Source organism: Ceratina calcarata, unplaced genomic scaffold, assembly GCF_001652005.2.
Source record: "Ceratina calcarata isolate Rehan_Ccalc_2016 unplaced genomic scaffold, ASM165200v1 scaffold329.2, whole genome shotgun sequence".
In the NCBI taxonomy this organism is placed as follows: Eukaryota; Metazoa; Arthropoda; class Insecta; order Hymenoptera; family Apidae; genus Ceratina; species Ceratina calcarata.
The window spans coordinates 1,051,415-1,065,397 of NW_017155624.1; the positions used below are offsets into that span (position 1 = coordinate 1,051,415).

At 41.5% G+C, this 13,983-nt stretch overlaps 2 protein-coding genes across 2 annotated transcripts in view; both read left to right on the plus strand.

Annotated features, from left to right (window-relative positions):
• The window catches only part of LOC108624835 (hemicentin-2), a 25,424-nt gene extending 21,188 nt beyond the window's left edge, over positions 1-4,236 (plus strand). Inside the window, exon 9 of the mRNA XM_018024395.2 lies at positions 2,909-4,236. Within this exon, the coding sequence (XP_017879884.1) occupies positions 2,909-3,441 (533 nt within the window). The 3' untranslated portion in view covers positions 3,442-4,236. The remainder of the gene's footprint in view (positions 1-2,908) is intronic.
• A 3,051-nt stretch (positions 4,237-7,287) lies between these two features.
• Positions 7,288-8,555, plus strand: LOC113464315 (uncharacterized). The gene is made up of 2 exons (XM_026813408.1): positions 7,288-7,430; positions 8,281-8,555. The coding sequence occupies exons 1-2, from the start codon at positions 7,367-7,369 to the stop codon at positions 8,553-8,555; spliced, it is 339 nt and encodes a 112-aa protein (XP_026669209.1). The 5' UTR covers positions 7,288-7,366.
• The last annotated feature ends 5,428 nt before the right edge of the window (positions 8,556-13,983 follow it).

Genomic DNA, 13,983 nt, shown 5'->3' on the forward strand with positions numbered 1-13,983 from the left:
TTTCTAAAGTGCATAAACTTTTGGGATTGACTATATAGCCAATACATCCTTAAACAATCGAGAGTGAGTGATTCTCGTTCGTCGTGACGCAATCGTAAAAAAAGGCTAACAAATTATTACGTAATAAAAAATTCACGACTTTAACGAACGTGGCTAATGTCAACTAATTATCTCCCTCAATTTGACTCGTTATTTTCAATAATTGCTCACGGTGTATGCATTTAATTGCGCGCGATCGGAAACAAAATAATTTCCGCGTTTGCACGTGTTGAGTCCTAGAAGACTCAAAAGAGCAACGTGACTCCGCGTTTCAAAGCAGCAACGGAAATCATAAAGATGACTGAGGCTGTTTCGTGAAAGGGTGAACGCGTTTGTTGCGCGTCTCAATTAGCTGGAATTGCATCGCGAGTTCATCGGTCCGCGACAAACGCGCACGGGGCGAGGGCAATCATACGCGTATCGCACGATAATTGTTGGCTCCCGTTTTCCCCGAACGCGGCTTCCGCGACACGTTTCTTCCCATTCACCTTTTCCGCGGGGGCTGAATTAAAATCCCATAAAGAGCGAGTTCCTTTCCTCGCTGCTGTCTCATTCGTGGCGCATTTATCGCCTTTAATTTCCATCCTCATGGTTTATTCATGCCGGCTTGTGGACGATTTTGCCTCTGTGTATGTGTGGAAACATTCTCGCGCTTCTTCACGAGGACGTAGACAGACACACGCGTGCCTGTATCAATGTGAATGCGTCCGTGTCCAGGCACGTTCGCAACACGAGCTCATCTTGGATCTCGGCTGTATACGTTCCCACTGATAATACGGAGCTGGCCTGGACCACCTCCAACCCGGTGGCCCCTCAACCTTTACGGACCTCTTCGAATCCGTTTCAACCGGTTTCACGGACTCCCTGTCATTTCCCGCTAATGCGCCCCCTAAGGAACCCTGGGACGGGAGCTTTTACAAACGCGAATGATTGTCGTTCACAAAGTAGATGTGCTCTTTACTATCTTTGATTATTTTACTGAATACAGTTTCTTCTTTAATTGTTTCCATGTTTTTAATTATTTTTTAATATTCTGTGTAAAATTTATTTCAACAGATCAAAAGCTTTATGATTATTATATAGCTTTATGATATTAATTTAGCTGATTGATATTTCTTGATGTGTGTCCTACATAAATATGTTATTTTCATCACTATTTCAAAGTTAGAATAGTATATCGGAAAGTATTTAGCTTGATTACAAATTACCTGTAAACATTCCGTATAGACAAATCAAATTATCCCGAGGTGTATGTTTGCTTCGGAATTGATACACATATACGTATAGCCGCACTGTAGATAGAGTACAATACACGCGGAACGTTTCGCTGGCTAACGAACCAAACCGTTTTCTGAATGCCAAAGAGGGTCGGTGCATCGTTGTCAGAGGTCCGGTCTCTTTTCTTTCGTTCTTAATCTTTGCTGCCGGAAGTTCTTTACGTTTTGTCTGTGATCCAATAAATAGAGGGAAGCAGCAAATCTCGTTTGCCGGACACGTCTGAAACGGTTTCCTGCGAACGACATCGTCGTCGTCGTCGATTCGACCCGAGAGACGACTTCTTGTCTGTCGTGTCCCAAGTAATCTTCAAGTCCGGATCATTTCTACTGCATTGATAATTGGCAAAGAATTGCGATTCACCTCGGGAATGCGTCACACGTACGCGCCATGTTTCTCCGTTGCGAGAAGGGCGAATTTTTAAATTACGTTTTCGCAAATTTCGTTACGAGATCGCGCTTCAGCTTTAAATTGGACGTTGATGAAGTTGCGTCTCTGGTTGAAAAGTTACCCGGTAATTTTCAGCACTTTTTATATTCCGAATTAACCGTATAATTGGCAATACCGTGCGTACGAGAATTTTCGGAGATTTTAATAAAAGCGCGTACCTCGTCCACGCGCACTGATTTTACGCGAGCATCGCCGAGATCATTTTAATAGCGGAACGTTATTAACCTCCCGGACTGAAATTATTTTTAAAGGTACACACACGAATGAAATATCTCGAACGAATCGTTCAATTAATTACAGTATCCTAACAAACAACTAAACCCGCAATGGTAAACTAATTACAACGTTAAATTCATCTATGGATTATTATCGTTGCAAACAGAAAATAAATAAAAAACTGAGTCCCCGTGTCGTTTCAACTTGAACGAGCGAACGCTTTTTCTCGGTCGCCCGGCTAACTAAATCATCGTGGCTCCATTACAAAACCCACCGGGGACGATCAAACGAGTCTTAATTACATTTCTAATTGCGCGAACGTAGCCGTGGCGCGGCGCGACGCGACGAGATGAAATTTCGGAATTGGCCGCCGTTCAATAACGAAAATTCAATTATCTCGCGACCTATCCCACGAACTTAAAATCCACGATCATACCTATGCTCGATCGGCCGAAATTGGGACGCGGCGGAGGTCGAAAAAAATAACTCTGCCGATTTCACGCGGCGCACGTTAACAATCGTCAGCAAGTTTAAAAGGCTCGTTAGCAGTGCTGATAACGATGGTACCCTCTCCAATTCGCGACTCGAGTCTCGAAAACTTCCTCGCGAAATTTCATTTAATCGGGGCGGCCCTTAGCACGTGGCACTCACGTTGAATACGTTTAAGGAGCTTCTGTATTTTGCAAGAAAATTCAAGTTGACTGCATGTTCAAGAACTTCGTAGCTACAATATATAATATTTAATTCTATGTGAAAGGTAAAAATTTCACAAATTGTGTTATTACAAATTAATATCGAGCGTACTTAAAATTGGATATGTAATCAATTAAAAGTTACATCGAGTTACAGGATAATTACGTTTCAATAATATCGTTTCCTGGATGTCAACGCTAATTTTTACGTGAGCCACGTTTGCCTCTGTCCTCAGATCGGGGAACCTCCGACGACGGCACGGACTACAGCCTCTTGGTGGCCTGTTTCGCAGGCGGCGTGACAGCCGTGTGCATTCTGATCGTCGGGATAACGCTGACCCTGTATCGTCGCAACCATCCGATGCAACCGATCAAGACCCACACGGTAGTGCAGTACGGGAACAAGGAGGGCAGAGTGGTGATCACGCCGTTGAGCAAAGAATCTCGGGACGAGCTGAAGGGGCAACTGGGCAACGATACGGCGGACGACGATCCGGACGTGATTCCAAACAAGACTGACAAGAGGCCGGACATCTTCGAGCCGAATTACGAGATTTTAAACAGGTCGAAAGATTTCACACTTCTCGAGGAACGCGATTACCCGTCGCCGTCGTCGATGGTGTACGCCAAGGACTCGTGGATCTATCCGAACGGTTACGTGGAAAAAGTAGAGAAGAGTCTCAGCCCGTTGCGACCTAGCACGCTCCCGGTTCATCGTAGCCACGATATCTACACGAGGAGTTCGCGCCTCCAAGAAAGCTGTATATAAAATCCTAAACGTCCCTCGATGTCATAATTGGATCATGGAACTTTGAACATATCAGCTGTCTTTGTCATCAGAAGATCGGTTTGGATCCTATTATATCTGCTCCATACGATGTAGCCTTCTCTGTTGTACAGATAAATGTACATGCGTTTCATACTTCAATGTTTGCGAGAATATGGGATAATTTCATTTTCCAAGTACGGAACAGTTTTAGTGGAATAACGTGTTAAAACGACAGATCTTCGTTTGTCAGTTGTATGCAAAATTCTGGACTCGCTGTTAAAGGCGAGTCGAATGAAACGCAGCAAAAGAGCGACAAAAGGCTCACTGTCATCGTTCAAATTCGAGATTGCGACTCATGCCAAAGCGTCAAACATGATAAACGACGTTTGTAAATAGACAATAAGTATCAATTAAGATTCCTGTCCGAACTATCGAGAATCTTGTTCTTATTTTGTCACCTAGACTTTAACGTTAATCGTAAACGTGGATGTAATGTATAAAAATCGAGAATACAGAAGGAATCATTTCGTTCGTCACGGCAAACTGTACATAGACAATAAATTTGCGTGTTCCCTGAATGTTCGTCTCCCAATCATTCCCGTACTACCGATCTCATCGTCAGTACCGTGGTCAGTTTCGTGTTGAACATTGTTTCGTGAGAATACTTGATGTACCGTGTGCGAAGATGAGCGCGTTTCACCTGGCGAACGCGTGAATGCTTGTTTAACCGATCGAAGCTTTTAACGAGCATTTAAACGTTTGTATATATGGATAATAAACCTCGTTGTTTAATAACTTGCAACGAATTTCCCGTTTCTTTTCCAACAGTATTTCCCGCGGCGTTGCAGCAGCGATAGACCGAAGGTAAGAATTAATTAATTACTATTACAGTCTTTCTGTGTATTAAAATCCGACTAATCTATATAAAACAAGAATTGTGGGACTGGATAAAACTCTATTTTTATTAATGCTCCATCTCTTCAACTCTGCTTATTTTATATCTTGATTCTAAAGAAGCACATAAGATTTCATAAGACGAGTAAACTTTTTAATGGCAAGGACCCGTCGCACGGCTTTACATAAATTCGAACTTCGATTCGCGCTTGACGGGAGACTGTTTCTCTTCCATTAATTCTTCAACGTTTGGGGGATTGTTGACTGATTCCGGATGCACCAGTTTACCGGACCGAAAGATATTTCCGTAAGCCGCTTATCCTTCGTCACGAATCCAGAGATTTCGCGCAGTGGCTCGTTTGATGGTCAACGTTGTACACGTGTCCAACAGATTCCCATCTACCTCATGGTATCAAGGAGATGATGGCTAACGATAAATCCTTTTACAACGTTTGTCCAGCGAATCTCGTTTGACTTAGTTTAGAAAATAAAATGTGGAATCCATTCTACTCTCGAAAATTCTCTGATCTTTTAGTTTGCTGGGAATTGAGAAAGCATAAGTGATTTCTTTATTAGAATTTATATTTCACTTGATATCATACTGATTTTTCTTTTATCTTCACCACTAAAGGATGTCGTATATTTTAAAAATTTGTAAGTTAATTTCCACTTGACTCTTCACTTCCTTATTGCATTTACGGAACGTTATCACAGAATATTATCTCGCGAATAACCAGCGAACTACGCGTGGAACCTATGGGCTTATCACCGAGCCGCGACAGTATTTTCACCGAGAATCGAGACGCTGATATAGCGGCCGGCTCTTTCGTGCTTGTTCCGGAATTTATGACGGACGCCCTAACGTTTTGGTAGCTCGTAAATTTCGCCGGTTGCCGCTGAGAGCGCAAGTCGTGTATTTTCCTTTCGTTGGGGAACGATTTCCACGATTAGTTAAAACTTTGACCAACTTTCCATCTCGCAATAGTTACTATTTAGTTTCATAACACTTGTCTCGTGTACAGTAGAACGGATATTATAATTGAGTAAGAAATAATAATTGGGTGTACATTATGAAAACAGGAAGTGCTGAAATATTCTACTTTTATAAAGTGTAATCTTTTTTTGCATAATAAACAAATATTTGACATTTTATGGAATAATTTAATCTGGCGTCCTCTCTAATTGTTCATACTTTATAATTAAATGCAAACATGATGCAACAATATGACTTTCTTTTCAAGTTTTCAAAATAAAATTTCTTTTAATATATATGACTTATAAGGTTCCCACGACTACTTCGGGTGGACTAACATCTTTTATCGCTGTTTCCATTTCGCTGGCTTCTTCATTTTGCGCCCCGTGGATCCTACGTCACCTGTCGCGGCAGAAGACTAATATGCGAATTAAAAATTCAATTATGAATCTGTACCGAGTGATTCGTTTCTGCCACGGTGGCCGCGTTGGGGATAATGTCTTGACGATGATCATTAAGTTATAATGAGTTCTGTGATTGTGTTTGTAAAGAAACTCGTGTTTGGATACTGAAGCAGAGGGTCAAATAAAACACGAAGGGCCAAGTTTTGACATGAATTATTAACTGACATTCGGAAGAATATTTTTAAAAGTTAATTTTTAAATCAGACTTGAATCTGGATCTTTAAATATTTAAATTGGTTCGCAATTTCTGGCAAGGATTAAGCCAGTCTCTTTCAAGTTTCATTACCTACTTTTCAATTATTTTGAATGTTTGATTTTATAGATTAAAACCTGATGGAGTAATATTGCTCGGACTACTATACTTGGATTATTTTTTATTCAGAATCACTCTACAGCGGAGTTGGTGCACTTTTACAGGTTACACGGAACACGTGTACATTCTCTGTATTTTGTACACTCATCCTTCAATCTCGTTCCACGTACAGAAATTCCTCATGGCTTCTCGGGGCAACGGGGACCTACCGATCCTCATAAAAATTGCAAAGAGTAAACCGTGATGGCTGTAAATTCCGCACGTTGCGAGGTTGCATCACGCCCGAAGGAAATTTATCTCTTCATTGACGCGACCCGACTCAAAAATTCTTTACACTCTAAGCGATACGTACTATCCCTGAAAGGTATGCAACGGAGAATTCCCAATACAAATCAACTACAAGTTATCTAAAGACTGAGAATTTTATTGACGTTGAATATCGTGATATAAACATTTTTCAGAGTATGAAAATATATTCTGAAAATTACACGTGTACGTAGTTGTACTTGTCAGATGCAAAAAATTTTGTCAGTACCAATAAAATACCGATTGATCAAATTTAACTCATTAAATATTGAAATTAGAAGAAAAATACATAGAAGCTTTCTTGTATGTACAATATATACACGCTTAGCGTTATATGTATGTATTGGAACGCGTCATGCATAGAATTTTACATTTATTTCACCGGACCATAATCCCAGGACTGGAAACTATGGCCACGCGTGTGTGCAGTAGCTTGTTGGAAAAATTGTATCTTCTTAGCTTCCACTAAGATGCAACCTCACGTCGACGAATAGGAACGTTTACGTGACCGCGATTTTAATACTCCATGACATACGATAAACATTCCCAGCTACCGTGTACTTCGTCCCGGAATAAATTTTACTTTTGCTGCTTCCAATATTCTCGATTTCAATTTGTCGATATACATTCCATATCATTTTTTAATTTACCATCGAAGTCTATTGAATCACTTTATTGAGGTCTCTTATGATTTCAAGTAGCTACCTTCAGAATTAATGGAACGAGGAAGAATTGTGAAATAAAAATGCTAAGATTCGTGTCTATTCATTTATCAATCAGAATTTTGCCATTTCCATTAATCGTCCATAGTTACTCGTGTGATCTTAACCAGTTAAGTGTGTTTGACGACTATATCCGTCAATCAATAACGGTATCGGTCGTCGGACACACGTAAAATTTCGCGCAGTATCCAAATCATTTCATTTGACGACATGTTTTGACAAGGAAGAAATATAATCGTACTAGAGCGGAACTATGCACCGGAAGAATCCTCCGAGACAGGCCAGAAATAGACGAGCGAGAGGAAAACGGAATATAAGTAAACAGACGCATCACTATTAATTTAACCTCGTACTGAATTACCATACGAAAATGTTAAACCGTTTATTCGTACGAGCGACGTGAAACATTTCGTTGCTGCACCAGAATAATACAAAGACTGAAAAAACGGTATTTCCCTCGGAATTGTAACATGCGCCGCACTTACGTTCGTAACGTGGCATAAAATCCGATACGTTCCCGGTATCTCGAACACGGTCTGTTATTCCTTGTGCGAAATTGTAGAACGTTGCTACGCGTAGGTATCGATTCGTACGGTTGCTGAAAACGGCACGGGGAATGATCGTGTAAAACGGCGGGTATTGGGTGTTCAGCCGCCGCGGTGGTGCTACAACTCTGAGGCGCCGCGACCGACGAAAAATGCACAAGGTTGCTCGAGCAAGTGCCAGGGGTGGGAGGTTAGAAATCACGATGAAAGGAGAGCCAGCTGGGGGATGCGGATGCTGATGGAAGGGTGCCAGACCGAAGTGGTCTCGCACTTTACGAGATGAGATACACCCGCGCCTATTAAAAGGCGACAGCACCTATAGTATGTACCGCGCGATATACAGACGCTCAACGGACTGCTGGCGGGATTGCGATTGAAATTCTTCGAGGAGCTCTTCATTCCTTCAGCCGTTCAAAACATCCTCGTAAATCATCTTTTTCTCGCCGCGGGAGTAACGTTCAAGAAACGTGTAGAAAAAAATTGATATTTCAAGTCGCGAGAGAGGCGAAGAGAAAGCGATGATTTTCGGATGTAGTGACACTTCTTCATGTTCGATGACTTCATTATCGTCAATCTAGATTGAAGACGCTCTCTTACGATCTGGTTATTTTTGTACACTTAGATCTGTCGTACATTATCTCAAGGAAGGCAGAAGCTATTCTCTCGTCGGTCTTGGCAGACATACTCGAGGAGTCTTTCGAGGATGCGAGGAATCTAGCGGAGAACGCTGGTAACAGCAGCGTGACCCGCGAGGATATGGAAAGATCATTGAGGAACCTCTGCCTACGTTTGAGCACGGTGCCCGCACACAACGCTCCAATCGATACTCACGCGGACGATAATAATAAGGATTTCGCTGCCTCGTCGAAGGTTGGTCGTACGAGGAAACACAGATAGAATAAGAAAAGAATAAAGCAAAAATATCCTGTCCGATCGTCGCAATACTGGATCAATCACACGCCGATAAACGAAACAGGTTGTTACAGAAGGGTCGCGTCGACGTTACAGTACCTCATCGCGCTGCCACGGGGACTGCAGTCACAAAATAATAACGATCTATCGCAATCTTCGTTTCCTTCGGTAATCATGTCCACCACACACTGTATGCACGGCGATCGGTGACGCACGCGAACTCGCGTGAACGCATGCCTCGTGCGAGTGATTCCCCATTTCGTGGAATCGATGTGCCACTGTTCTTCATGGGAAATAAAAGATACTTCAAACTGATCGACCATTCAATTTTCCTACCTATTACGACGTATTTAATTGATTATTAAAGGAAAGTAGAACACGCGTGTACATTTTCTTCCACGTAGTTCGTTTAATTATATTTACTGTCGCCTCAGGGGGTTAAAACGTTTATTAAAATTGAAATAGACGATGTAAGACTTTAATGTTTGTTTCTCGGAATTTAGTACCGTCGCTTTACATACGTGTAACTACGAGGATGGAAAGAATTACAAGAGTCGAACTCGTTCCGTGTTGCTGGATGTGTAAAAATTGCGCGAAAAACGATCTCGCGGTCGTTTGTCGACGCGATAAAGCAAAAATAATTTCGGCATTGTTGACAGGACGCTCTAATGGTCACGATGGTTTTTGCTATATTTTCACCGCGTTTCTGACTTTTCGAGCGTCCGCCATCCAGCCGACCGATTTTTACGCGTCACGTCGAGCCGCGCGAGTCACCGTGAATAAAACACAATGGATGCTCCATTAGAAAGAGATAAAGCTGTATCTACGTGTGCACACGCGTGTGTATAACATGCCTACACGGAGGACAGAATGGGGGACAGCGTTTCTCAATTAAAAAGAAATTCAGAACGTTAATCGACTGATTATCTCGTCGATTATCGATAAAAATACAGGGCATAATAGAGAATGTCACGAATGAAGAGATTGAACGTTTTAATTAATTCCTCGTATATTTTATATTAAGAAAACTTTTACTGAGGTGCATTGAAACCGCAGAATATAAAATCATATTATTTTCATTAATCCGAAGGATATTGAAATTATAGATAGTTTCTTTTGTTACCACAGTTTCACTTTACAGAAGGCAATTTCTGTGTTATCTCGATACTAGGTTTTCTTGATTTTTGAAAAACCCACTCGCCGAAAGCGGTGTACGTTTCCCGTAAATGAATTAGAAGCGAAGTGACGGGAATGAATTCTGTCGATTGCGACTGCGGTATTTCTTGTTCAGCCAGTGTTGTTTTCGTTTTCTGATTTTTCCCAGGAACCGAAAATTCGACGTTTTTCTATAACGAGATAGAAAATGCAGATATATCGCGCGTCTGTCGGTCGTGAAACATTTTTCGCCAGCGTCCGGCCCGGTGGAAAAGAAGGATCGGGGTTAAAACGTGGCGGACACCGATAATCAATCGAAAAATGATTTCGGATAGCGAAACGGATCGGCCGCCGGGCAGATAAATCTATAGAACTGGCGATTAAACAGATACGTCGCGCCGTCGAAACGAATGTCCACAATTTTCGGAGATCCCCGGTTATGGAACGCAGCGGCTGAAATATATTACGTTTATATATCGACGGGGTGGCGCGGCGTTCCGCGAAATCTCGATCGGTGAACGCGATTTTGTTCGTTCGTTCGTTCGTGCAGATCTTAGATAATGTTGTTTTTGCATAAACATTCAGTCCCACGGGAACGTTTTGCAATCGTTTTATCATTCCACGTCTCGCGTTTCCAGTCAGTCGCTTTTTTCGTTCTATATTTTTAATCATTATTAGATTTTACATTCCTCTTTCATATTCGTAGCAAATAAAAGTATCGAAATAATTATTAAATCGAAGGAATTTTTAGAAAGCTGTAAACACTCAAGCTTGAAATGCATCGAAATTGCATTTGAAACGGAAAGACGCACATTATCATGTCAAACCGAAATGATTTGAAGTTCAGAAGACAGCAACGTTTGGAAGATTGAAATGATTCATTTAGTCGACGCTACGCCGCTTGGCGATTAGTCGTAATCGCCTTCCAGCTAATAAGTGTTTTACAGAAACGTCTATTTATACGAGGGAACGCACGGGGCGAAGGTGCGGCGCAGCGTCGGAGCAAACAATCTTCGAAGCAATCAAGGTGGTCCGGCTAAACCTGAAATTAACTGAAAACAAATTAATTTCAGTCTCACGCCGACCCCCGGTCAGGACCCTTTCATACCTGAGGACTATGTGAAATCCTATTGCCACGCCCCCTTAGCTTTCTCTCAAATAATTACGCTAACTCGATCAGATCCTAATTAAATAGTAAATTTCTCACGCGCGTTCATCAAACGACGCGGCCACCTACTAAAATTTTAGTCTTCCCTTGTTTCGGAATTTATTATATGCACAGCAGGTACTGTGCTCCGACACAGACAAGATTCCGTGGCTGCTTATAAAGGAAACATCTATTCATTTATTTAAGTTGATGCATATAACATACTTTTCTAGTATTCGAATATCTTAAGTCATTGATCATGCCTGGTTATCAATTAACACGTTCCGTGCCAAGCCATTTTTGCCTGACTTGTCGTTCAGGCCATTTGATATTTTGATTAAAGATCGATATATTATCACACAATATTAATTATTGTATATATAACAATTAAATAAACTTATGTGTTTTGTTCTTTACTGCATCTTGTATAATGCTTCATTTTTTAGGTAGAAATATAGTTTACAGAATTATATTTGTAATAAAATATATGTTTTCAGCGCATTAAATAAATATGACTGCGTGTACCACCGGGGGTACACGTGGCCTGACGATCAAGTTTACCGTGTACCACCGGTGGTACACGTGGCACGGAACGTGTTAATGAACTGAGAATTACAGTTGTTAAAGTTACATTCATCAAACTGATGAATTAATCACGTTAATAATAATCTTATATTTTTAAAACGAGTGATTGATTAAATATTTTATAAATAATGAAGGTTTAACAATTGTGGTAAATAATTGTTTTGCGAGGTATTATGGACTGATTTATACCTTAAAGAGGCGGTCGGACAGTATTATATTGCCAACAGTTGTCCGAATCAACGTTCATCATCAGAGGAATGCCATTCGCCCTCCGAAATGAACTCGTAGACCAGCCAGCCAAGTTCCCTGCCGTTCGTCAGTTGTTCCCCAGGCATCCCGACGCCTCCGGGTCCGGTCTTGCGTTGAAAAGTTAGCGTTCCCGAAATTCTTCAAATTCGCCAAGGCAGCCCAGACGCGGCGAGCCGCCCGGAAACGAATTAATTTCGGCAGGGCGTTCGCGTCACATTCGAAATGAGTTTTCAGGTGAGTCCCGTCCACCCTTCGGTCCCTGAAGGCTTCGTAAAATAATAACTTTATGGAAGCGGCGCACGGCATGAAGCCATGAATGAGACGCTTCGAGGCGAAGAAAAGACCTCCACCGAGACAGAGAAAAAGAGAGAGAGATGGAGTGTCTGTGTGTGTGTGTGTGTGTTTCTGTGTGTAAGCGAGAGAAAGAGAGAAGAGAGTGGCGTGCTGTGAAAGAATAGGACTAAAATAGTCTTCTCGGCAGCAAACGGAGAAAAACTTATTCCGTCTGCTCGCCCGCAGCCCGGAGCTGCTCCATTGTGAAACGGCCAACTATTGTGTAGTTCGTGGTAACCGTGGACCACTGTCGTTCTCTCTGCTCTTTCTCCGGCCTTCCCGTTTTCTCTCTGGACTCTGGTTTCTTCCTCTCTCAGTCGGCCGATGTGTCGACCGTTTCGTTTCTTTCTTCCGGCGCCGCAACCCAGCGTACTCGTCCCTCGGTCCCTTCGCTCCTTCGTTGATTTTCCCCGGCTTTCCAGGTTCCTCGTTGTTTTCCTTTCACCACCGGCCACGATGATTTCCAAGAAGATTCCCGACGATTCGTTTCACCCGATCGTCGATCAAAATACTTCCTGACAACATCATTCATGTTTAATCAGACAACATTATTAATAAATCAAGTGTGACAATACAATTTTCAATTCGAATTCCTGTTATTAGATCGACAATGAAAAATCTTTTCTCCGGCAGACAATTCTGCTTTTTCCATCATTAACGATCATCCCCCTACATTTCGATGTTCCGTTTGCTTTTCTCCGTGACATTCCATCCTCGATCCATCGCACAGCTCCGTTTCCTCGTCCCGCTGTTCAATTTTAAAGAATCGTTTGACGATTCGGTTCGCTGCCGAGAGAAGAATCAGGAACGTGGAAAGACGGAACAGTCACAGTACAAAGTGCATAGTTCACGGTGAAAAACCGGTTTCACCGCAATATTTCAAATATGAGTTCGACTCTTTCTTAGATATCCGTACACAGCATTCTATTCGTACATTTGCATGTGCGTACCGTATCGCGTTATTAAATTGTATAGCTACTGCTAACAATAACGCAGAAAAGAAATATTGCGACAATCTTGAATTTTTATCAACGCAACTTTTCTCAGCAATTAAATAATAGAGCAAGAGTTCTCAATAGATTTAATGATTCCGGGAAGCTGTGCAGCTTTCACTTGCATTTGTGCGAGTAAATAAAATTTACCTCCCGTCTCGACCGATCTTTCCTAATTCACGTGAATTAGGAGCGACGCGTCTTTTCTTCCTTTTTCCATCTACTCTTACCTCCGGTAATCGAGTCTGTAACGAAGTCCTAGGAACGTTCTAAATAGTTTAGCAGCCACTGTGAACCTGCTGGAGAGGCTAGATTTCGCAATGTGAAACCGTTTCACTTCTGCGAATTCCCAACGACGGGAATATAATCATGGTTAGAAATTACTATTAAACAAGTTTAATGGTTAAAACAAGTTTTACTATTAAACAATTAATAATAATACTATTAAGGAAAGTTTATTCATTTTACACTTCAATTTTTCCATGGCACGATTCTATCTACTGAATTAAGATAGTTAAGCTTGATAATAAAGTAACACGCATCGAGATGATATCTCGTGCACGTTAAACTCGTTTCGAGCCATCACTTTGTAGATAAACAATTACCCGGCGAACTTGTTAATGTTCGTCTCCGAGGAGTTACGTAATATTCAGCGAGCGCGTGACAAGAATGAACAGAGAAACGTCTTACTAGCAAGAAGATTACACAATCGAGTATACATACGTACCTAGAATAAGCAAACTCCACGAGATCCGAACTGTATAGAATGCGGATAATTCACTTATGAAGATGAATATACGATAACGTATTAAATAAGTGATTAGATCAAAAGGAATAGAATAATCAATACACGAATGTATTGTGAGTCTTACTTAACACTAGAAAGACTGAAACTTAGTATATACCTATATTGCCCAAAAGCAGTCAAAATGACTGCATTGTGAAAGAATAA

Bases quoted from the DNA above. Each gene is read 5' to 3' on its own strand.
- LOC113464315 (XM_026813408.1), top strand. From the start codon at position 7,367: ATGCACCGGAAGAATCCTCCGAGACAGGCCAGAAATAGACGAGCGAGA. The intron at 7,431-8,280 runs GTAAACAGACGC...TTGTACACTTAG, and splicing joins GAGAGGAAAACGGAATATAA to ATCTGTCGTACATTATCTCA.